General features: G+C 39.8%; 1 protein-coding gene across 2 annotated transcripts in view; it reads left to right on the top strand.

Annotated features, from left to right (window-relative positions):
- The window catches only part of ntrk3b (neurotrophic tyrosine kinase, receptor, type 3b), a 316,929-nt gene that overhangs the window by 41,202 nt on the left and 249,019 nt on the right, over positions 1-26,708 (top strand). For both annotated transcript variants that reach the window (XM_021307316.2, XM_021307312.2), the window contains exon 2: positions 17,939-18,013. In XM_021307316.2, the coding sequence (XP_021162991.2) occupies positions 17,939-18,013 (75 nt within the window). The remainder of the gene's footprint in view (positions 1-17,938; positions 18,014-26,708) is intronic.

Raw genomic sequence — 26,708 nt, 5'->3', positions numbered from 1 at the left:
GAAGGTGCTCACAGCCCACATTAAATATGCTGCACATTATGTACAATATGACCAGCATTCTTAACAGATGGCTTCATAATCTATAATCAAAGCCCCTTGAATGCAGCTCAGAGTGCAATATGTCTGCTCTCCAAATCTTTGTCTCCACCTCCTGGCATATTTAGCTTGATATTCCTTTCCTTCTTATTGCAGCAGTAGGTGGGATTTTATTTAAAGCATTAGATAACTGGGTGAATAATTTCTTAAAGCTCCGTCTTTAAAACCCTCCATGAATGTAGGACATGGTTTCTGGCTAAAATGAAGTTACAGTGCAGATAGAAGAGGAACTAGAAGCTTCTGATGGGAAGAAATCTCCAGGCTGTAAATGAAATGACTGTTACAGAGAAGTAGCCATCGCACTTGTTCGCATGTTAGTCTAACGCAGTAAGGAAGCTATTCCTCATTATTTGGTGCTGTCACACTCCAATTCTTGCCCGTCACCTAGCCCAGTCCATCTATTTTCTCCTGTCTTGCCTCGTACTGTCCTGTTGGGTCCATAATTGTAATCCATCCTATCCTATTTAGTCTGTTCCCATCTTATGTGATGTTCTTTATCTCCTGTCATATTCCCCCTGTCCTGTCAGGTCCCACACTATCTTGTCCTGTCCATCTTATCTTATTTTACCCCCACAGTTTACTGCTTTTCGGCACCGTACACTGCACGCTTTGGAAAAGAAAAACTCGGGTGACATTCATTTTAAATCGGCACATTATGCTGACTGCAGCCTGTACAGATGGGTCATTTGAGTAATATTGTGTTATATCACTAATTACTCATGCGTCCAGATGTGATACACTTTGAGCACACTGCACATCTCTTTGCTCAAGGTCTGCCGCATTTGCATGCAGGATGGCACTTTTGGCGGGCATCCAGCGCTATAAGATCACTGATTTGATTAAACATTGTTGTGCTCAGCAGGAGAGCAGAGCGCTAAGAAAAGTTGAGGAAGAACTGCTGACAGCAAGGAAAAAGCCTGATGAATCTTAAGACAGTGAGGATTTGCCCTTTACTGTCTAGGTTTTTTTTTTTTTTTAGATAGTATACTACTGCCTGATGAAATATACCTGATAAATTATGGATTTCAAAATTTCCATCATTTTTAAAATGATAGTATAACTAATAACAATTGACAGAGTCACCAAATTGCTGTTTACAATCCATTAAATAATTTTGTTCAGGAAGGTGTGCAGAAAGGTTAGGGGTATTTGTGCTGCCTTGACAGCATTTTTTCTTTGATATTATAAGGATATTGCGTTAATGGCATTATAAGTTATTTGTAATTGCAATAAGTTCGAAGGCTTTTATTTTGAAGGATTACTGTGTTGTTCGAGACGAACTTCCTGTTTGGTCATTTCCGGTTTTTCTCCGTGAGCTGCAGCAAGCATGGCCGAATGTGTTTTGTCTTCAGCATCTAATCCTGTGCCATCCGCTAGAAATTAAGTTGAAGCAATGCTTTTTCACCAGCTTATGATAAGGGGAAGTCAACAGTAAATGCTCAATCTTACTACACGTCTCCCTCTCATCAATTTGCTGTGGTTTACCTCTGTGTTTAGACGGAGTTGTTACACTTTTGGATGAGAACACTACAGTATTCTTATCCTGATCTGTTGTCATTCCTACTGCTTACTTTGCAAGTCAGGCCCTGAGTCTTTGCATGACATCAAACCCAGCCTAATGGCGGAGTTTGATGTCGCGTTTTGGGGAGTAAACGTTCCATTCGCAAGTCGGAGGTATTTGCTAATTGCTGTGCTCAATGACCGGACTAATTACAATAGCAGTACATGCATGGCACCATGTCAGCATTTTGTTCAAATAAACACTGTAGCAACCAGTTCACTGAGTAACGTTGTACAAGACGACCTGTCTGGCTTATTTAATGAGCTACAAAATGTGAGACGTTTCATACTGCATCTCTTACTACCATTAAGATGCAGATTTGCCATAGAAAAGCTTAGTGATGAACTTCTAATTTTCTAAGTATTTGCTCCAACTGATATTTCGAGCTTCTGACTCCTGGTTCTGAGTACAAATGTAGTACACCAATAAAACCCTAAAGTAGCTGATAGTAGGAAGTAGCTGATGTCAAGCCATTTCTACCTGGTGTATAGAACGACCACAACATGACTACCATGTTTAATATAATGTCACAACAAAAATGTTACCAAATCCTTCAGTTATTTACTTGCATCTATAGAAAGTTAACCTTCATTCTTGACAATTAGGACCAGAGCTGTGACCTAATGAGCAAATACTAATATATGCAGGCTTAACCTTATGTCGTCATGGCATAATTACTCAGGTATACATTTCCTATGCTCTGAAGGAAGTAATGACATATTTTCATTGCTGCTGTCTCTTTATAACTTCAGCACATTAAGCAACACCTGCAAGTAAGAAGTGCGTCACAAGCCACTAGATTGTTAAGGAGTTGTGTTGCTGTGGCGGAAGGCTTGCTGAAGTATTACAGTATGTTAGAAAACAGTACATACATTGCATGTTTGAAGTATTACCCCCTTAAAGAGTAGTGAGGCCTCTCAGAGAACCAGATCTAGAACTATAGTTAGGCTTGACATTACCACAAAGGACAGTCAGTAGGCAGCTCCTTATAGGCTCTGCTGGTAGATGAGGAAACGGATGCCAGGTGTGTCCCATCAGACCACGCCCTCCAGCCAGGTCCCTTTATATGGAGAAGATCTGAATGAAGCTCAACTCACACACATACACCAGGATCATAAAAGTAATGGTCCATTGATTCAAGATGTCTTTGAAGTATGGGAGATACCAAGAGTATTTGGTGGAGATCAGCTGCAAAAGACGTTTGCACCTGTATGAAACTGATTTTCTCCAGAGCCGCTCATTTCTTTTTCATTTGTATGAGACAGAGCATAGATACTATCTTTCTGCTCTGCTGTCTCAGTCTTTTCATAATGATGAAAGCCTGATCTGCTTTGACTTCATAGTATTTCTTCCTGCAAATGTTGTAGAACATTTGGAGCATTTTTATCAGCCTACATATACGGTTTTAGCAGACATCTGAGAGCAAAGAAGTCATCAACATCCCTGCTTAACACCGAACAGTTTCCAATAAACTGGGTGCCAATGCAGACCATAACAACACACTGCTAGATATCATGCAAATCTCCCCACTATAACGTTACCACATAATTGCTTTACCTTTGACATTACCTTTGCCAGTGCTAAACCTGAGCGTTGTTTAAACATGGTCTACACTGATCTTAAACTTAATTAGTGCTGCTTGAAGGTCTTTTTTAGCACATAAAGTTTTTTAGATTCCAATGATGTGGGGTGCTACAAGGGCAGCGCTGCACTTAAAAATGTCCTTCATATAAGAACGAGGACATGCAGTGATGTTGACTATTTATTGTCAGTTTTAATGCTGTGTTTTTTTTTCCCCCTCTTAGAGAAAGGTTGACGGAGTTAAAAGCCCCAGTGGCTGATGTGCAGATCCATTGCCATCTGAGCTCCAGCTAAATAATTCCAATGTGAAGCTGAATCTGGAGAGGATCATAGCCCAATGACACTTGGCAAAATGACTCGCTAATTATAGTCATTTTCATTTTGGGCAGAAAAACTTGAGCTTAGTCATGTGCGAAGTGTTGATACCTTTCAGAGCATGGACCAGTGCTCCCGCGACGTTTAGCCCTGCCAAATCCCCGCTGCTGATTGGCTGAGCCTTGTGCAAGCAGTGACACTCAGAGGCTTAGGTAGTCTTCACCCAGGGCTGGATTGGCAAAGCAGTGACACAGAACAGTCTGGGGGCAGCCGTGGAACGGCATCCTGGCTGGGAATATTAGCGGCGTTAAAACACTCTGAGCTGATGGCTCTGGCGTGACTCCAGCTCACATACACAGAATAAGTGAACTGAAGGGTAAACTGGCTGACAGTTATTTCCACCCAATACAGAGCATGCTCTTAGTGTTCAGTTTAACAAGCAAAATAAAAAAAAAAAATCAATCTCCAGAGTCTATCATAAATCTCTAACAATCCATTTCACATTTCATGTATTTTGCTCAGTAGAAAGAAAACCGTGTAACAAATGCTGATGCTTTAGTAAACATGTGAGAATCAAATTATGATCGGAGTCAGGAAAACAATATATGTAGCCTTCATTTAGAAAGCAAGAGCTAACAATGGTGTCATATGCATACCATTTTATAGACAAATGTAAAAAGAGTGCTGTGGCTGCCCCATGTTGTCCTCTGTACAAATGTTTTGCTCAGGTTAGCAAAGGTAATGAAGAAACATCCACCTGGCTTTTACAGCCGTTTCTGTGCAATAAGTAGATCCACAGAGACCAGTACTTAGTAGATCCACTTGCTTGTCTGAAAGAGTCCCCTAGAAGGCTATATCCAGGAATGTTTTGATTACAAAAGCAATAGATCAATATTATACTTGCTATTTTTTAATTTGCTTTGAAGTCCCTTGATTGACCCCTCTGTTCATCCTACTTCTCTTCTTGTCTCAACTGGTACTTCCCTATGGATTTTCTCTTATAGTCGCTGTAGGCAAACTGGGCGGTATATATACTGCCGAGTCAATTATTTATTGGCCAGATAATAATTTTTAACATAAATGCGATATGGTCATAACGTCATTGAGATAAACTGACTTATCTTGTAGTAATTTCATATTTTTTAAATTTAGACTTTGTGGAACACTGGGCACAATTGTTTCTTGATGTAGTTCCTGCCAAATGACTGCTAGTAGAACTGTTCATGCAACTCTAGGTGTTATTGTCCATTCTTTTTAGAAAACTGAGACGTTAATTACACTGATAAATGGATAAAACACAGAAATGTCACAGTTTTAAGACCTTCATTTATTAGGTCCCCATAGGGGATTCAGTGAGTAGTAGCAGCAACCATCACCCAAGCAATTACACAGCTGTAAGCAATCTCTGTGTCAAACTAATTTAAGAGGTATTGACTAAATTTACAAAACAAATACCTATACATGGGTATGGACGGCAGCATTTCAATTCAGCACCTTGCATTTTAATTAATACATTTTAGATTTATGGATATACTTCTATTGCAACAGGACATAGGCAGCCGCATATTGAATGGAAATCATTTTAAGGAAATCCACAGGACATGACAGGAGCACAGGATGTCACAGACTACTCAAATACCAAAGGAAGAAAAAAAAAACTGAACTCAGATAGAACTCATATGAAATGAAACTACATGGAACACAAGTACATGGAATTAACAAAACACAAACAGGTGGAGATCATGACATTGCTCCTCCTTCAAGGGCAAATACCAGACACCCCCATGAGTCCAAGAAAAAAAAAGACAAAGTGAATCAGGTGAGAAAAAGCAGAATAAGAGCAAGAAAAACAAAACCCCAAAGTTCAGGCAGATGACCAGGAGGTCATCCTGATAATCCCCAGAGTTCAGGCGAGTAACCGGGAGACGGGCAGTGGCGATGCAGGAATCCACAGAGAACAATGTTAAGAGGTTGGTTGAGAACCTAGGGAGAGGAAATGAGGCAGCTCTCAAGTTGTATGATAAGTTCAGATTGAGATGGTTAAGCTTCCCTTGGGGGAGAAATGTCAAAACACTAGTTTACAAGGAGAACATAAAGATTAAGAATATAAATTGCGAAGTTACAATTTGAAGTAACCAGAAATAAAAGGCCAAAACTGAAGTCTGTAACAGGTGTCACAGGAGGAAAGCAAATAGAACACAATGCAGTTTGGACCTGGTTTTATATTCTTGCATAGCAAAAAGGAAAGAAAAAAAACTTGATTTTTGAAAGACCTGGCTACACTAGAGTAAATACCACTGGGATAACTGAAGGAGTCACAAACTGAGCTACGTTACCAGCAACTACCAAAAGCTCCAACAGTTACCCAACACAGTAAGCGAAGGTCACCAAGCAATGAGGGTGCATTCAAGATGCATTATACCAGCACCAGTTTGATAGGGTGAACATTGTGAGTTTGTCTGAAGCTGGAAGGTCAGTTGTTCTATTAGCTCGTATTCTGAGGTGAACACAAGTCACAATAGCAACATGTTTGAACCAACAGGTACACCATATCCCCCATTAAACTCTGTTCAGTGTTGGAAGAACTGTTTGTGTGTTAAAGACACCCTTTTGTCTTGATACCATTGGACGCTCGACAAGCTCCCTGTAATATCGATGCTTCACCTGTGATGCCAACCCTTAAACCTTTTGGTGACTATTCCAGTGCAGGGTCTTTGCTAATTGAATTATATATGTTACCAGTGGTTAGCATGACTCTAGAATTATGTCCAAATGGGACCAAAACATCTGGTTGCTTGACTTAGTGTTCAACATTTCTTTTGTGACATTATAGTATATTGCATCCTTTTTCTAATAAGTCAGAGTGATAGGCAAATGATAGTTCAGATTGTGATCAGAAGAAGAAAACAAACAATACTTTAAAAAAAACAGTGTAGCGATATCTGCTGTTTTTTTATTGGGACAATTTATCTCAGAGGAACCACAATTTCACAAAACTGCATCGGTTTCCTTGTGAGAAGTCCCTTTCATCTTTATTTTTTATTTTTGTTCTCCTTCTACTATGAGTAGTATTGACCCATTTGAGGCTGGAATTAGAAGCTATATCAAAGGCGGGTGTAAAGCTTAACTAAAACTAATACTATGACTATAGGCACGTTTCTACTGGCATGGACCAACCGGCTCATGTTCATGAACGGAAACTGGTACATTCACGTTGTAACCTGTTGACTCCATCACGCAACCTGACATCTCAATAGCTACTTCCTTTTTGTCATCTAGATAAGAGTCTCATAGGGTGTCGAGCTTAAAGTACTCATCTTCAAAACCCGGGCTCATTATAACAGTATAAACCAAAATGTAAAGACATGGTTTTCCGTAACAAATTTAACAACCATTGTCATTTTATTATTGTGAAAACGCAAGATCTCATCAGGCCAGAGGAAACATACTAATTCTAATATCTTTGTTTGATTTTACTTCTTTCTTAACTAAGTTATAAAGATTTCTTCCTACATTTATTGAAAAGTTTCAGAACTCAGCCTCAGGCCCCCAAAGACACAGAGCAGCTTTGGGTTGCATTAATATGAGAATGCCTGGCCGAGGAAACAAAGGTGAAAGACAGTCCACCATACATTCCAGTTGGCTTTGTATATTAACATTGTTGTTGAAAGCTGGTAAATAATTGAAATTCTGACCAACAGATGGAAGGTGGATATCATTTCATAGGCTCATACATTAAGAAGGAAGCCGGTGCATCTGTCTGCCTTTGCATGTGATTACATTTGCATAGAGGTAACAGGCGTGGGTTTGTCTCAGCGAGCGAAGCCATAGAGATTGTAATGGTTGATTCCAATTTACAAGCTTTGAATGCCAAATCTCCCTCATGATTGCTTTGGAGGATGACTTATTTTCAGACTCCCCATTGCAGTAAATATTGAGGGGAAATAGCCTCCTTTACTGTCTTCCCTCAGCTTTTATTCCTTGTTTTTTAGCAGTTTTTTTTCCCTGAAACTGCTATGAAAAACAAAACAAAGAAAAGCAGGTTATCTGATTGATGCTCGGTTGGTGTTTTAATCTAGAGAAGTGCTGCATCTCCCCCCCCTCCCCCCCACAGAAGTGTTTGGGCTGCAGAGGAGGGCTCCTTTGCCTTTTATGAAAACAGAGAGGGAAGCAGAATGTAGATCAATACACCAGGAACACACCAGAGACATTCTATTTTATTAAACATTTTCCCATTAAGGCTGTGGCTCAAGCATTGTAGATCATTCCAACAAAGTCGTTAATCACTGAGAGACAGCAGCATTGGAAACAATGGGCAGAATCAGAGATTAGCAAGAAACAGAAGCTATTTGCTGTTTGTGCTCCTTGCAACCTTATGTATCTTGCTTTCATACAGCACACAGTTCAGCTGAGGGAAGGCTTTAGTCATAGTGTGCCATCAAAATCATATTTTGTTCGATCAAATAGCAGCATACATTGTCATGTCACAGGCATGACTTTGCACCAGCTACTGCCAAATAACCGATTTCTGTTGTGACCAGCAAAGTGTGAGAGGCCATATTGACATTGCTTTGAGGCCTCTACTGGGGTAATACATATGCTGTAGAAATAAAAGAACTTAGTAAGATATAAGAAAAACCTTACCTTTTAGTACAATGAAGGTTACAACTATTGTATGTTCATATTTTAAGACAGAAAGAAATTGTGATCTTTACCCAGTTCCAATATTAAGCATCTAATCAAAATCAATTGTAAAAAAAAAAAAAACACATAGTATATTTAACACTGTTAATTATTTTCAAAATAGAGACGCTTGCGAAAAAATGTATTATACCCTTTGCATTGTCATCCTTAACAAGCCCCCTGATTTTGCTTCCTTAGAACTTCAGAGGGAAAATGGCGGCTAATAAAAGTACTTCATCAGTGTGACTGCTTTTACAGAATCAGGAGATTTGGTACTTTCTTGCTCTAAACCATAACGGTATGTATCAAGACAATGCCAGGAAGGAGAGACATAAGTGATGACCATAGAGGAGCAGTTCTTGCTCCCCATCATTCTGGGAAGGGTTATAAAGCCATTTCTAAACAATTTATACTCCATCATTCCCAAGAGTAGACCAGCCGGCAAATTCAGCCTAAGACTCAGCAATGCTCAGAGAGTTTACAACGAAGCCAACGACTCAATTTCAGCATCCACATATCTTATTTACAGTTTTACAAGATGAAATGTATTATTCTACAGTCATAAAAAAACAATCAAGGTCTTCAGAATAGTTACCAGGACTCATTGTCTTGAAAAGGAACATGGTCAGTGATCCGTAAGCATTCTGGAACAATGTAGTCTGGACATATGATGCCGTGGTCTCATTTCCTGGTCATCAGGGTCCAGTGTCCTGCATGTTTGAAGTGTATCTGCTTCAGAACAACTGATTTAAATGATTCCAGCCTCCTCAGCATGCCCTCAAGTGCTGCAAAAGTCTAGTAATCACCCATTCATGTCAGGAGAAAACAGATAGAAAACAGGCACAGTGTGGTGGAGGGTTGATGATGTGGGCTTATTGTGCATCTGCAGGACGTGAGCACATCACCATCATTATGTCATTAGCAGGACAGTTATCCTGACCAGATTAGTAAATCTACAAAACAAGGTCTGAAAAAAACATTCTTAGTGGTCCAGTAAATTTCCAGACTGCAACTTGGTTGAAATGCTGTGGCAGGCCCCTGTGCATCAAAGGGATGTCCTCAAACCTCAATCAAATGAAATAGACTGAAAGGTTGTAAAGAAGTGGATGAAATTTTGGCAAAACATATCGAACAGATGAAAAAACAATGCAGAAAGGTTAATGCGGCTAAAGGTAATTCTATTAGCTGCTGAATCACGGTGATTTTCACACACAGCTCTTCCATTTAGGAGATTAGCCTATTTTTTTTTATGAAGTTTGGAACCTGGCAGAGATAAGATACATTTTATTATGTCCTGAGTCATAAAAAAAAAAAAAAAAAAACTAAAACTGAAAGAGCATGCACACAGTTTTTTTTAATTTGTGTGCTGGACATCTAGCCAGAGTGACAGAGTCTAAAAGTCTACCATGTGGAAAATCCTTGCACCTTTTGGCAGGTTTCTCGACATGCCTTTCTTCTATTGGTATGACTTCAGGCTCCGTAATGCCAGATTTCAGCTCTGAAAAGGTTCCCAGTGTGATTCAGGTCAGGACTCAGTGCTGGTCGGTTTAAAAAGCAATCGTTTTTCATTTCAGCCATCTCTTTGTGCTGCTGGATGTCAGATTCAGGTTAATGCCTTGCTGAAAGAGTCGAGCTCACCTTAGACTAAGTTTTCTCACAGTTGGTATCACATTGTGACCTAAAAAAAAACGTAATTATTTCCTGATTTCATCATTCCTTTAATTTCAGAAACAGCAGGCAAGCTTTGTAGCAGGATGCCTCCAATGTTAGGTGTTTTTTATTCTGTATTTTAGTTACCAGCAAACTAATTAATCCCCAGTATATCAAAAGCACGTAATAAAAACTGTGGCTTTTTTCATTACTTCATTTGGGGAGTTTACTGAATTTTTCCCCACATTTAATTTAATTTAATTTAATATAAATCTCTTCATCGATAAAGACCAGCATGGTTTAATTTTTAGTGTAAAACACAACCTTCAGGTTGCTTTCTAGCAGTTTTAATTTGTTTAGAGACTTTAGGGTCTTTCTAGTTGGTATGAAGTGAAAATAAATTCTGAGATAAACTGTGACAAATAGGCTCAGTTGGTTTTGTAAGTAAAATTAACCAACAAAACTATTTTATGAAATAAGATCTTCCGTTTTAGCACAAACTAAATGAAACCTTTGAAATTAACCCGTGTTCTTGTTCTGTACAATAATTGATTCATTCTTTGTTTAAGTCAGTGATATGGTCAATAAATCTGAAACAGTTGAGTCAGTTTTCATTAATCTTAAAGAACACACAGTTTAATTCGTCTCCTACATGTCATTTATCCTAAACTATGATGGAACTTCATCCTTTGGTGACAACAGGCTCTTAATTGCCGCATCAGACAAGTGATATAAAGTGCCTTGCAAAAGTATATGTTCCACTTGAATAAACTCAGGTTGGATGGATTAGATCTGTGAAAAACATTTTTCTGGTCTTGCCATTGTTCAGATTTAGGTCTAGACTTTGACATGGTCACTCCAACAGATGAGTGCTCTGTAATTCAAACTATTACATGTTAGATCAGGCTTATATTTAGTGCTGTTGTCCTGCTATAAGGTGATACTCCATTAAGACTGTGTCATATTTGACATGACAACAGCTTCTTTACAACTTTATTTCTGTCATATCCCAAGTTCTGATTACTTTACTTACTTTAATATTAAACATTTTTTACAGTGAGGTGAGAAGAGAATGATGTCCGTTTTACGCCTGTGCAAATTCTCTGTTATCCGAGTCATCCTAACATCAAACAGGCTAAAATCAGAGGCAACCGGACTTTCGTTCAGTTCTTTATGAAAACGTTTCGACACCTATCCAGGAGTCTTTGGCAGTACTGGTGGCAAGAAAATGTACATTAAAAAAGGAAAAAAGTACTCAGAGTACTCAAAGATCCACCAATCAGGACAGTCCAGCGGAAGGACATATCCAAAACATACAGTTTAAAATCATTTGAATAAATTTATATGAAAAATAAATATATAAAAAAATAGGCCTATGCCATAAAGTTCATTAAAGGTGCAACGTGTCTCTACATCCTATACATTTAAACAACAGCTGAATGAACAAAGCTGTTTTATAAGATTGTATATTTTGGGATGAAGAATCTCCATTTAGAGGGAAGAAGCTGAAACTCACTGTATTTAGGATGGGAGCCATTTTTCTAAATCTATCTGGTGTGGCCCTTGGTTTTCAAGAGGCAGGTGGATCTCTGTCTGGAGGCTTCTGAAGAAAATTTGCTGCACTGGATTTTATTTCAGGGTAAATTGAGTCCAAAGAATTTCAAACAAACTTTGCACCTCTATAGCTGGAGCAAATGATGGGGAAGAGAAGATGGGTCAAAACCTCGAAGTCAGACAAAAAGCACTGAAACACTTGCAAACTTTTAGTATGCCTTCATTAGGCAAGGTTGGTTGTGCCTTATGGATGTCTCTGACTGAAACATTGCATATTAAAAGTTTGCAAGTTTAACAGTTTGCTGTAGTTTTCTTCCTTTTTTTTCTGCAGTCCAAAAAATTAAATGGAAAAGAAAGTGTGCAGATGCATGCCATGCTTTTCAGATTTTTATTCACAGAAAAGAAAATGAACACCAGGTATCATTTTCCTTCCACCAGAGTACTATAATCATAAATTCAGCGGCAGAAGATAAAAACCTGTTTTCAGAGCATGGAAATATTCCAAAGTAGAAACAAGATCCTTTGCACATACTAAGCTAATATCTATAGTCCTTTTTGTTTTACAGGAATGACATCAAAATGTGTATTTTTTCCTTCTGTTTCTTTACTATATTCATCCAGACACAGTTGGTATAGTGTTACATTTATTCAGCATTCTGTGTCAATAGCTGTGTTTATTTTGCCGGAAAAGAAAATTCTCCTGATTTATGTACTTTTTGGTTGCATTTTTCTGTCAATTACACTCACAGAAGCTCAGGACAAGATAGCAGGTAGGGGTTCATTGTGTCGCCCAGGGCCCCTTGAACACAACAGATGGCTGTTGCTGAGATGGAATCTGTTACTGTTTGCTTCCAGGGTGTTCTCCTCCAGCACCGAACCACCCTGCCACCCAGTTCTCATTGTACTTTGTTGGAGGCCATTTTCTGAAGCAGATGGAAGATGGCTGTGATTTCAGAGGCAGCGTGTCTGAGAGAGAAAGCTGGTGGAACTGCCTGAACACTTTGTTCCGATGGTATCATTTCCTTTGTGGAGCAGTTATTAATGCGGCCGTGTCACAGGAAATTTATTTAGAGGGCACTTTAAGAAAACAGCATCATAAAATACTGTGCCTGGAACGAATCATTTAAAGCCAGATAACAGAGGAGACAAGCCTAAGACAGGAAGACTATTCCTAATCCTGTTGTCCAGAAAATGTTCCTTTTTTTGTTCCGAATCTCCCTTCTCCTGTGATGAAATATTCCTTCCAGCAGAGAGGTGTTTTAATAGTTGTCCGGACCCTATAATTGGAAGTCGGGATGGGCGCTTGTGCTTGAATGGTCGGAATGCAAAACATAGGCATCCCCATTAGTTTTCAAAGGGTTTTGATTTTACTTTTGTGACTGTTTTCTTTGGTGAGGAAACCTGGGGATAACAGGACAGAGATTGAACACCCCGCTATCGTTGCAGCACCTTTGTTATTCATATCCATTTTTCTCACGGCGGTCTAATCCGCATGCATATTCAGCATGCCGTGGACAATCAGGGGCTCTGAGCAGACAGCGTGATCAGGTCCACAGGGAGGTGTTGTGTGTTTCCTCTTGGCTGTTTGTTGACAGCAGCTTGATAAAAATGAGGATCGTGCTAAATTATATCAGGGAGCAGAAAACCATCCTGCATGTAAAATATATATATATATATATATATATATATATATATATATATATATATATATATATATATATATATATATATATATATATGCAAGAATATATATATATATATATATATATACATATATATATATATATATATATATTCTTGCATATATTATGCTGCTCTTGTCATATATATTGCATCAGTGATTTGAAATATAATACATCTTAAATTAATATGTGGCTGATGCAAGCTGTAAGCTTTGTGTTTTTTAATCATTATGGGGGTAAAACTCCTGCACAAATGCTTAGCAGGAAGAAATAGGAAACTATCAAACCGTTTAAATGTGTCGCATCCCAGACGTGAATAAATATTGCCTCAGTATCATCTTGCAACAACAAGGTCTGCATCTGCATCTTTTAATAGCACTAATCTTTTTTTTTTTTTTTTATTCGGCTGTTTCCTGAGGGTTTCCTTAACATTTCACAGACCTTCCATACATTTTGATTCAAACAGCCTTTCACATGTTTAAATTTAATTCATCAGTCAGCAAGGTGCAGAAGCAGGAAAAGTAATGACATTTAATATTACAGCTGCTGGGTGCCCTGTGGCAAGATTTATTATGAACAAGGCCTTAATTTATCTTTACTTTCCTTCCATTTCTTTTCCTCAATATCTTCCGTTTTTTATTCCAAAACTCTGATATAATGTTAAATCCAATAAAATCCACACTAAGTCTTAATTATAAGACTTGTCCATTTTATGTTATGCTTCTTTGGACTTTCTAATTTTTTTTTAGTTTTATGGGGATGCTGCAGTTTCCAGAGTTCTGCAAATTAATAATAGAACCTCATGAAAAATAAGAAAGAGATCATTTGAATTCCTGTTTCCAGGGCTCAGACTTCCAGGAGGACGGTTCGACTTTATTTCCAGTCCACTCAGTGTTCCTGATTTGCGTGCTATTGGGATTTCTTCAACTCTTGTTTAAATGTAAAAATACTCAGACTGAACAAACCTGAACTAAAATTTACTGTTAGGTTTTATTTTATCAAGCAAAATACCTTACGTCAAACAGATTAACATTTGTTTCAGTTGCTAATGGTTTAGACATACAACATAAGGGTTCTGTTTTTTTTGGTTTTTTTTAAGAATGGTCCATCATGATCATAAACTACAAATGCACAGTGAAGATGGAAAACAGACAACCCCCTATGTTATGTCTACCTCTTTTTTTGGGTGGGATGGGGGGGTGGTCTAAGCTTAAATTGCACCATGTCTGTTTCTGTGAGATGTCATTTTTTTTAGGAGTGAAAACAAGGCCAGACATTTACAGTGGATGAATCAACCACCAGCTTTTCACAGCAGATGACGGGAAAGGTCCTGCTTAGTGATTATTCTCAGTGTGAGGTTTTGTGGCAGTAACAGAGGGGCTACCAGCACAAAATCCACCTAAGTGGTGTGTTTGGGATTACAACTTTGCAGGAGTTGCTTTAACACCCAAAAAGATGAGAGAGTACTGACGGAGTCACCTGACCTGACCTGACCTGACCGCAGCATTTAATGGACTCTTTGAGAGAAAAGATGCAACCAAATATCACCGACATTACAGAATCCCGTTTGGAGCTCTGTCAGAGCATGCTGGGAAAACATGTGCTACTGCTTTGTGCATAAACGTGAAGCGGGGTCAGAGCGGCATGACGGTTGCTACAGGAGTGAGATCAAACGGAATATTTCCAAATTTGCGCGCGTGTCTCCAGGGTTTAAATTGTTCAGCTAATGTTGTCATTTGTTGTTTATAGTGTTCGGAAGTTTGAAGTCTGGCCAAACTTTTGTAGCCTGGTTGTATGAACCGTAATTTGTGGTTTTAGGTTGTCACAAACGATATTGTTACAGTGGAGGAGAAAGAAGAGGCTGTTCCTGTTGTTGTTGCCATTCAACCTCCTCTTAGGCAGGTAGTATTTTGACGTAATGGTGTCCATCTGCTCGGCGAACAAGTTTATGTACAACTTATGGGACTTTTCTTCACCATTAGGGACCATTTTCGGCTTCGGAATGAAACCATTATTTATTTATTTTTATTAATGAAGATCTAACATAAATAGAATGTTTAAAAAAGAACTGGAAGAAAAAGTACGAGATAAAAAAAATGGCGATCTTGATAATGAGCAACATACAAACACTAGGTACTATAAAATTCAAGCAGAAATGTGTCACTTCCTACAACAGTCTGGGGCCTCTGCATCTGAAGAATTTGCACCGTGAATCTTAGGTCTCTTGGTTAGATCCCCAGCTTGCATGAGATGAGGTCCCAGGGTGGATACAATCCCTATTCGAATTCTAGCCTCCTACAGCATATCTGCTGGAAAACAAGAGCTACAGCGAACGAATAAATCCTCATGAGATTTATCTGCCTTTTTTGCTTACAGGTTGCATCAATTACCCTGCCTCCTGCCTACATAAGCTGCCCCCCCCCTCCTGCTTTCTGATATGATCTCACCAAGAGCACTGTCAGTGCCAGAATGTGACACTTTTAGCTGCCACACCATTTTATTTCATTTGCGCTGCCGGGTCTGCTATTAGTGCCCCCCCCACAGTGAAAGAATGATTGTCTATATGATTGTATACACAAGAAATCTTCGGTCTACTCTTTAAGCAACTGTGTGTAACGCTAGCTTTGAGTACTATTGTTTATCACTGATTCAGTGATTAATACTGCTGTCTTTTGTTTATGAGCTTCAGCTTCGGCTCAGATTGATAATGCCAAGAATTACCCTGCATCCGTTTTTTTCTATATGTCTGAGTAGAGATCATTCTTAATCTGTGCATCTACAATTAGTTCTTGCTTCCTGATCTCATTACACTTGAGTGGATCCAGAACCTTCAGAAAGATTTCAAAGACTATAAAAGCATCTGTGGCAGCCTATTCTAACAGTCAGATAAGGTTCTTGCATGAATGGTTCTCTGTGCAGAGCCTTTCATAGATACACAGCGCCGGTCAAAAGTTTAAATACTATCCCTTAAACTGCCGTGTTAGAACAATAAACAACTTAAGGACCTGTAAAAGCAAGAACCTGGTACACAGGTTTTAATTTCTGGTGTATTTACTATAAGGATCACAGGTTCAAAGCTGTACATCCATGCCATGTACATGAAACGTTAAAAAGACACATCCTTGCAAACAGGTTATTGCAACTTTTTGCACCTTTCTTTGTTCTTAATTGAGCTGTACAGAATACCTATCACATTATCTATGTTAAACATTTTGAGATAATTATTTTTTAGTTTCATTGCTTACTTCACAAAACCCTGGCATTTTAACAGGTCTTTGTGGAACTCTGAGGGCCTCTGTATCGAAAATGAAAATGCCATGAATTGTTATTCTGGGTTCATACTGATGACAACATTATATTAACTCAGAGTGTTGTGCATATGGTGCATACAAAAGAAAGCCGTCTGAATCAGAAAAAGCTGTTTGAATGCATGTGTCTGCCATTAAACTGGAATTCAGGCCTGTGATGTTTTTAATCATATTGACAGTCTGTGTTTTTTCAACAACAAACGAAATGCTACACTGCATGCATAAGAAGTAGGACTTGTTCATGCTCCTCTATTTTGAACCACTCACCTAAAGCAGCCACAAAGATCACATCAAGCACATTCTCTCAGATAGACATTTTGAAGCCCTCCAAGTACGGTTATCTGGATTTGACTGCAATTCGCAGTTTGTGCCACCAGATGTCACTACATCCAAAGACATTTCTTCAACCACTGTAACGTATTTGGCCCAAAGACACATGAAACCAGTGACCTATTAAGAAATGACCCATAAAAACCGATATAAGACAACTGAAACTGTAAAGCTAATTTTTTAAGAAAAACAAAAGTGCAGTATAACTGAAGGACAAGCCTAATATGAACTCAAGCAGTGGAGGTTTGTTTTGGAAGGGCTGCATCCACCTCACCATTGAAAGTAGGTGATCCACTCCAGAGCTCTTGGCTCACGTAAACACAATGTGACGTCTCAGCTGCTGCTTCATCACTGAACACCAGATGCCCGGGCTCCAGCACATATACGGAAACATGGGTTTTGACAAAAACAATCGCCAGAACATAATTTTCACTCTGCTGTCAAAAAAGTACAAGCTGTGGTCCGATTATCCATCTTCAGGCTCACATATTACCATGCTTGTAGACGGATCGTTTAAGTGCTTCTAAATGTGTTTACACTGTATATGCTGTAATGCTGCTATGGGACGAGCGTTCAATTCTTGCCTTTGAATTAAATTTAAGATTACAGTTTGCTAAAGCCTGGTAGAACATTTTCTTCTCTTTACTCAAGCAATAGACAATTTCCCATGTCTACCTTTATATCTCCTCATCATTAAAGGCCGTGCGCCTGATGCACGTTGTCCCTCTTAGAATCATAGCAAACATTTTATTCCAAATAGCCTCTTCCCTGGAGCTAATTTATAGGCATGAACGGCACTTTCCTCATCCCACCAATACACAGAAAGAGTTTTACTATGGAGTTTGACATTGTTAACAGAAGTGAAGCCATCTGCTGTGTTTATTTGGTCTATCCTCCCTCCTACTTCCCCTTACATAGATTAAGCCTCAGAAGCTGCCTCTTGGCAATTAAATCTATCAGAGGGCAGCAGAGAGCACTCTGTCAGAGCTGTTCCAATTATTGCAGTTTAAATGAATATGGATTTAAAAACTTTTGACAAAACGCAGCCAGTTAATTTGCAGCCGGGGACTTGGAAAAGCAGTTTTTCCTCCCATCGTGTCTCATGGTTTGTTTTTTCCTTTCTCCTCGGATGAGAAGGTATGTCTCATTTACCATCCTCCTTTTCTTGCTCTTCGCAGACACATAGAGAACTGGACGGGATTGCAGACTCTGAGAGACGTCGATATGGAGCTCTACACCGGACTACAGAGATTGTGAGTGTTGATGCTTCTGCTGTGGGGAAGGAGGCTCGGGGCGGTGTGCATAGGGGGGTAACAGGATCAGGAAGAAGGAAGCAGAATGATCACTGCTGTTAATCTTCAGTGTATCTGGTTGGGATTTTATGTGACTGACTTAGATCAAGTAGTGGGTGATTGTGGAGTGGATGGAGGCAGACACTTGGCTTTCAGAAATTCTAACATACAAAAGTCTAAAAAGTGTGGCATGTATTTGTTTTTATCCTCCCAGAGTCAATGCTTTGTAGCTCCAAGCACAGGAAGGGATTCTCTGTAATCTATGTTACGTCAATGGCTTCACTGCATCGATGTAACATAGTTATAAATGTCTGTGGACGAATAATAGTAAACTTCTGAAAGAGCATAAAACTTAATATAAACGTAATATTAATGGCTTGATATTATTTCTTGCCATATTATTCTGCTCGTCTATTTTAGGTCTGTGTATTTTATTAAGGATGAAGTCCATGGCTAGGTAAAAGCAACGTGTTGCATCTTTGCAGAGCGAGAACGTGCTGTGTTTGGTTTCACCTTTTGTTTTGACTGCAGGGTTGTGTAAGGCTAAAAACCTTATATAATGTTGTTAATATAATGCAGTTTATAAAGTGGGGTAATGTTAAAGAAAAAAAATATATATATAGTTGTTAGAAACCACTATTATAAGATGTATTATAAGATGTATTATAGATGTATATAATACATCTATAATGCATCTTATAATACATATAGATGTATTATATACATCTATATGTATTATATAGTTGTTAGAAACCACTATTATCAGATGTATTGTAAAGGGGTTTCTGGGTAATCTTCAGATTTCAGGTTTCAATGCAATAAGAGAGAAAACAACAAAAGCTAGATTTCTGACACATTTTGTCAGGATAGCAGTGAACATCCCATTTTGTGGGGGGTGGGGGTGGGGGGGATCACCATTGGTGTCTTAGCTGCTTCTCTGATTAATGCTCTCTTGGCCTGGACATTCACTTTAGTGGCTTTGCAGTTGTTCCATATTCTTTCCATTTTTGGATGATGGATTGGACAAAACTCTGTGACATGTTCCAAGCTGAGGATCTTGTTTTATAAGCTAAACCTCTGCACAACCTTCTCCCTGAACTGTCTGATGCAATCCTTGCTGTTTATGATGCTGTGTGATCACTGGGTCTCTCTGACAAACCTTTGACAGCTAAATTCTTTTGAGCTTAAATCACACACGAGTGGACCAAGTTCAATAACCAGGGGACTTCTAGTGGTAGTTGGTTGAACTAGACTTTATTTCAAGGTAGTAGTTTATATGTGGGGGTGAATACTTATACATGCCACACTTTCCAGCTATCTATTTGTAAAATAAATGAAAACCATGTATCCTTCTCCACATACCTCACCTGGAACCACTGTATGTTGGTCTATGACATGAAATGCAAAAACACACATTTTGGTTTAACGCTGTGGCATGGCAACATATGTAAAGGTCTAAAAAGTTCTATGGATTATTTTGCAAAACACATAAAATCAAGTTAAATGATGCAGATAACAGAAGTAATCCCATTTAAAACAACATACTAAAATGGTTGATAAGGAGAAGATGTAGGATGAGCAGGACTGAGTGAAGGGGTAATTTCTGTCGCTAACATGAGCTGAAGTTTAAAGAAGCTTTTAATTCTTGCCAGTCAAAAGCCCCTCTTCTTTGTGTAGCAGCTGATCAAATAATGCTAAAAGGAATCAGTGGAAATTGAATCAAGGGTCCCCGGAGCAGTTGGGGGTCTTCGTGGCAAATCTGTTCACGTTTTAAAAATAGAGCGATGCTATTTTCTCACTTTGCACCCACCATTGCCCGTATTTTCCAGCCACTTGCTTTTCAGACCTCTTCTTCCAGCTAATCCCAGCCCCACCTCTACTCAAAGAACCACCTTCTCCTCTGCCCTCCACAGTCAGCGCTGCCCTCTCCCCTGATCCCTCATCAGGGAGGCCAAGTGCAATATCTCCACCACTAAATTAGCATTTTTCTCATTACCGCTGCCTCCCTCTGCTGCCTCATCCGGGGGACGCGGGGCTCCTCCACACGCCTGTTGTGATGCTGCCGTTCTGGGGCTGTAAGCAGCGCGGAGGAATGGAGCCGGAAAGAGTTACTGTCAGCTCGTTTTACATTCAACCTCCTCATCACCGTCTTCATAGGAGTAAAATAGAAAAAAAAAAAAAGATGTCACCGTTAAGGAATGAGCGGCTCTTCAGAATATGAGGCTGACATTATGTCTCAATGCAGGGCAAATTATACCCAACCTTCTGCGGATCCAACATGATTGTTATTGATTCTGCACTTTTATTTTCAACATTATTTCTCCAATATCAAACCCCATTCAGAATTGAAAAGCTAACAGAACCACCCAGAGCTGTTGTCATCTTATTGCAGCAAAGCTGTTGGAGCAGCTGTTTCAGTGGGGCTTAGTGTCTGCACTTAGAAAAGAAACATACATTTGAATTTTCCTTCTGTTTCTCACAAGGGGCAGCACATTAGGGTAGTTGTAGCAATGTTGCTAAAATGGATGGGGGATAGATGGATTTCTTTTAGATTAACATTGAATTGCGCCTTTAATTAACACTAAAGCAGTCAGGTTTCTACTACCCCCTGGAACTACGACGAGGGGTTGCTTTTGATGCAGCACCATAGGAGCCTTAACTGTGAAAATCATGACATCTAGGTGGAATAAAATTTGTTGGGAAAAAAATAAATATGTTGTTTTGCTGTAAGATTACTTAAGGATCAATGATTTAGACTACATGTATGTGCAGAAATAAAATACAAATAATTTAACTTTTCTTACTGTAGTAAATATCATCAGAAACAAAGCAGTAAACAGTTTTAAGTAAAATAATTACCAAAACCTTTGTGTGTCATGTTTTAACAGATTTAGCTAAAACTAAGACATTACTTTATGATCACTGATAGCTACTATGACAGCTCGGGTCATCTCTTCATCATGGCAACTGTGAGAGGATGGTATTCATAAGACAGAAAGTTAACATTTTGCCTCTCAAAGTTGATGAAGCATGAAAAAGGGGCAAATGTAACAATTTGAGCAAGTGGCAATGGCCAGATTGTGTTGGTTGGATGACTGGATGCTGGATTTCTCAGTCAAATCATATTTACATATTTTTAACTGTGTAAACCTTTTTTGTTAAAACATTTAATTGTAATTGTCCTTCAGTCACTACAGCAAAAATTTAAAGATTAGTTAAGTTTATTCTTTTTTGTAGCAACATCCCCGTCAGTTTTAAATGTATTTTCTTCATTTTTATATTGTGCCTTTGAGGTCAAAATAACCCATTGGCAGTTCTTAGCATGGACGGTCAAAACTCTTGCAAACATCCTATAATCCAAGAAATGCTAAAGATATTTCTTTGTAGGAAAGTCATAAAGAATGAGCCACATGGGGTCGATTTAACTGAGTTATACATAGCTGAAAACCCTGAGGGAGTAAAATCGACTCTTTGGCTTTTCTAGTGTTAGAGATTCCTGACAAAGTGGAGTAGATATGACTACACAGAATCAAAAAAAATCCACCAAATCTGATTGCTGCTTGTTTGTTCCTTTGCACTTCATTTCGCTCCAAATTGTTCTGTTTGGGTGCTACATTTCCTTAGCCCAGCAAGGCCATCTATGGCACCGTTGACAGCTTTACACACACACACACACACACACACACATCCTCCGCAGCTTCAGGAGTTCACCACCTCCTTTTTTCAGTACTCTTCCTACTGGTGGATGCTTTGTGTTAATTCTGTACTCCCACTCTCTGGGCTACAGTTTACAACTGCATACCACAATGATTGTGAACAGAATCCTGAGTTACATCGTGTACTACACTCCCTATAGACATGTCTTATTTTAAAAATTCAGGGTTAGCAGTTCTGACCTTTATTTGCACACAATCTATATTTTGGGTTGTTTTATGGGATGTACAACATACTGTAATATACTCCATGGGTCATGTTTATGTTTTCCATGGTTGACCCAGAAGTAACAAACACAGAGAGTCAGTGAGTGAAATATCTTTTTTTTAAAGGAATGACTTATGATACGTGGTCAGGACCTAGGATCAAGCACTAGGAGGACTCAGAAAGCCTACTGGAGAATAAAGAAAAGGCAGTGAGCACCAACAACAAGCCAGGAGGTGATTGAGTGGAGCAGAGGCTGACTTACGGATAGCAGAATGACAGGAATCCAAAAGAGGGTTAATGCCAGCAGCGGTTGTGTCTGGCTGAGCGTGGGCGGTAGGAGGCAGGCGGCCCCGGTGTAATGAGCTTAGTATGGTGGACAGGTGATGACTTGACAGGAGGAGACAGCAGCAGATCCACAGAAACGTGTCGACATGGGCATCACTGAAGTGGCCAAAATGAACCAGGAGATCCAGGAACACCTCTGGAGCGGACTCTGGCCAGGTACGCCTGGGAGAGCTAATGCTCTGACGCCTTACCTCTGGCTTCTGCCTCCTTAAATGTGCTGCTTGTTTAGAGAAGATCAGGAGGACCTGTACCACCATCCACTGTCGCAGAGAGAAGGTAATACCGCACCGCACCACTACGCAGCAGAGAACAACAGCTGCATACCTGACAACATCTTCTCATTCTGATCATGAGTATGGCCCAAGGTGGACTTAGTCTGATCCCAAATCATCTTACATTTCTTGAAATTACTCTTTACAGATGGGAGGATGGTATACGGGTAGGAGGATGGTAACAGGGATGGTTGGTAACCCAGAAATGCATTGAAAGGGGACCTGCCAGTGGCCACGGAGATGTGGCTGTTGTGAGTGTACTCAGCCCAGGACCAATGTTGGCTACAGGATGTAGGGTTGTACTCACACAGACAGCAGAGTGTATCCTCCAGTTCCTTGTTCATTCTCTTACATTAGCCATTGGACTGAGGGTGAAAACCAGAACACCAGCTGGACCTTGGCTCCAAGGGTGTTGCAGAAATCTCTCTAGACCTGGGACACACATGGAGGAACTTGGTCAGATACAATCTCCAAGGGAATTCCATGAAGATGAAAGACATGGTGGAACAGGAGACGGACCATGACAAATGCAGAGGGAAGCTTGGCAAGTCTCACTAGATGGAAGGCCTTGGAGAACCTGTCGATGATGGGGAGGATGACAGTCTTTCCTTTAGAAGGAGGAAGGTCAGTGACGAAATCCAGCGCGATGTGAGACCAGGGTCAATTGGGAGTGGAGAGCAGTCTAACACCAGCTGGCGGTTTATGGGAATTTTTGTGTTTGGCACAAACAGAACAGGATGCCATGAACTCCCGAACATCCTTATTGAGGGATGGCCACCAGACTTATCTGCGGATGCGGGCCAATGGAGTTGCTGGAAGTAGGGTGACCAGAAAACTTGGAGGAATGAGCCAACTGGATGACCCGCGATCTGACGGATAAAAGAACATAGCGTCAATCTGGAGGACCACCCCCCCGAATCTGGTTTGTCCGTGAGAGCTTGTTGAACGGCCTGCTCCAGATCCCAGGAAAGGGAACCAACGATACAGGTGGTAGGGATGTTGGTGGTCAGTTGCTGGTCCTCTTCCTCAGAGGAGAATTGATGAGACAAGGCATCTGGATCGACGTTTTTGGAACCTGGATAGTAAGAGATGGAGAAGTTAAAAAGGGAGAAAAACAGCGACCACCGAGACTGACATTGATTGAGTCTTTCAGATGGCTACATATAAGCCTGGTTCTTGTGGTCTGCCCAGATGATGATAGGTTGCAGGGTGCTCTCCAGCCAATGCCTCCACTCCTCCAAGGCAAGCTGGATGGCCAGAATTTCCGGTCACCAACATCATAATTCCTCTGTCGGAATGAAGTGATGAGAAAAGAAGGCGAAGGGACGATGATCATTGAAATTTTTGGAGCACTGTAACAGGACAGCTCCTACTCCAGAGTCTGAGGCGTCCACTTCGATGGTGAACTGACGCTGTTAATCAGGATGAGTGAGGATAGGAGCGGAGGTGAAGCAACTCTTGATGGTCTGGAAAGCTTGATCGGTCTCAGCGGTCCAGTAGAATGAGGCCTTGGTGGAAATAAGGGCTGTGAGAGATGGGTGTTCAGGCTATAATTCTCAATGAAGTGTCTGTAGAAGTTGGTAAATCCTAGAAAACGCTGCAGCTGCTTGCAGTTGGTGGGAATTGACTAGTCCATAACTGCCTGGACTTTACTGGGGTCGGTCCTAACTCGTCTTCCCTCAAAAATGTACCCCAGAATGATGGAAGATGGTACATGAAACTCGCACTTCTCTGGTTTGACAAACTTTTAGGTTTTTTAGAAAATATCAGAATGTCATCAAGGTGAAAAAAAATACATAGTTGCGGAGAAAGTCCCTGGGAACCTCATGAACTAGAGCCTGAAAAACGGCGGAGGCGTTAGTGAGTCTGAATGGCATGACAAAATACTCATAATGCCCCATGGGTGTTTTGAAGGTGGTTTTCCATTCGTCCCCCTCCCTGGTGTGAACAAGATGATAGGCGTTATGGAGGTCTAACCTGGTAAAAAAAAAGTGAGGAGGAGTCAGCAGCATCTACGGGAAGGTGCAGCCACTTGTAACAGGTGATGCTGAGGAAGCTACAATGTACCAGGAGATCCAGGAACACCTCTGGAGCTGACTCTTGCCAGGTACGCTTTGGAGAGCTAATGCTCTGACGCCTTATCTCTGGCTTCTGCCTCTTTAAATGTGCTGCTTCTTTTGAAAAGATCAGGTGCACCTGTGCCATCATCCACCTGTTGCGCCCTGCTGGAGAGAAGGTAACACTGCACTGCACCACTACCTAGCACAGAACAACAACCGCATACCTGACATCTTGTAAATTATTATTAACTTTTAGGATAATTAACCAGAAAGGATAATCTAAGGGCATTTTACAGATTCATCTTTTGTTGGGTACAGTCCACTTCAAAACAAAATTAAAATCAGCTCAATATAGATAAATTTAGAACACTGCAGTAAAGAGTGTGAATTTGTCGACAAAAAGAAACAACTGGTTGCACTGACTATTAATTTTAGAAATTGACATTGTAGAAAACTTTACCTTAACAGGAAGGGGCATTCAGGAGACCCAGAATCATTAAGCGGTTGTGTCTGCTTTGATCAGCTGAGGGTAAGAAGAGAGAAAAGGGACACAAAAAATATTCAAAGAATACTTAGTTTCCAACCTGCAAGCATTTCTGTTATTCTGTTTATACAGTTTAAGCCCAGACCCTGAGTTTTCTCCAGCTGAAGGGAGTAAAGACAGCACAACCTATCCTGGAACCTCTGCTATGATTTTCCATTCAAATTATGATTAGGAAACTATACTTACAAGAATGTCAACTTTAGCTTTGTAGCGAAATATGTATGGTCATGAAAAACACAGACTATCATGGTGCAAAAATTAAAAGCAAGCCATCTATAATTCTTATTGGGTCAATGCTGTTTTAAATCAGTATCAGAATCAGAAATACTTTAATAATCCTAGAAGGAAATTACTAGTTGGCATGCCATGATCTGTATCATTACTAAACTGCGGAAAACAGGCTGGCTACTGAATGTAATATTTTCTTCTCATGAATTAATTTGTGGTCATTGCAGTAACTACGCTGGATGAGCCTCTCATCCTGCACCACATTTAAATCCACCGCTAACGTAATGGGCCACAAACTGAATTTAAGAGAATTCTTTTAAGTAAATCTGCCTAATGTTGATTGTTGTCATTCTGCTCTTTATAGAGTTAAATGGACAGTCTAATAAGATGGTATTACGTGGTTGATTACCTGGGCTATTAGCTTAGCCGGCCAGACTACAGTCTGAGCAAACATGCGAGTTAGAAGGCTAGCTAAAAAGGAATTGTTACTTTTAATAATAGTCATCTTCAGTGGTCCTTAAGATTTCACTATGGTTTCCACTCCAACACTTTCCTTCCTCTTGTAAGAAAGAAACATGTGACCAAAAACAGGTAGGGGCGCGAACTCCAGAACTTTCTTTGCAATTTGTAAAAAAAAAAAAAAAAGACAAAACAAAAAAAGGACTATGGATCTTAAAATCAGTGCATACCTTAAGACCGGTAACCAGCCTGTGTCTTGTCTCAGCGGTTTCTAAAAGTTTACAGTAAATTTTCATTTTTTTTTTGAAGAGAGAGCCCCAGCATCCAGATATTCCCAATCTCTTTTACTCAAAGTGGTCATTCATTTGAAACCATTTAAGTCCTCAAATGTAATGCAAATGTTATAAATATATTTTAAATTGGCATTGATAGTTAATTACCTAACATTTATATTGTTATTGAAAATGTAAAACTGCAAAGGTTCCCAGTACCCCTATCCTTTAGACATAGAGTAGTTGCACATTTTTTAAAGGTCATAAACAGACAGATATTTTCACTGTGGGATGTACTGTAAGAGATCCTTTAAAACCTACTTAATGACCTCTGGAACGTTTATGTGATGGCAAATCTCCATCAAATGCCACAATGGCGTGATGGGATTTTTGGGAGGTAATTGGCACCAACAGCTGGGTGTAATCAGCTCGGTGCTTTATGAGGCGCTCGCTGATGTCAGGGATGTCAAGGACTTCTTTGGAATGAGGCATCTGTGATTACAAGATTAGAAGTCATTACAATTGTAATTCAGAACAGTGCTTCCCCTACTGCGG

The sequence above is a fragment of the Fundulus heteroclitus genome, chromosome 4 (genome assembly GCF_011125445.2).
Source record: "Fundulus heteroclitus isolate FHET01 chromosome 4, MU-UCD_Fhet_4.1, whole genome shotgun sequence".
Lineage (NCBI taxonomy): Eukaryota > Metazoa > Chordata > Actinopteri > Cyprinodontiformes > Fundulidae > Fundulus > Fundulus heteroclitus.
Note: the sequence above shows the minus strand (reverse complement) of the source record. Positions and strands in the feature narration are given on the sequence as shown.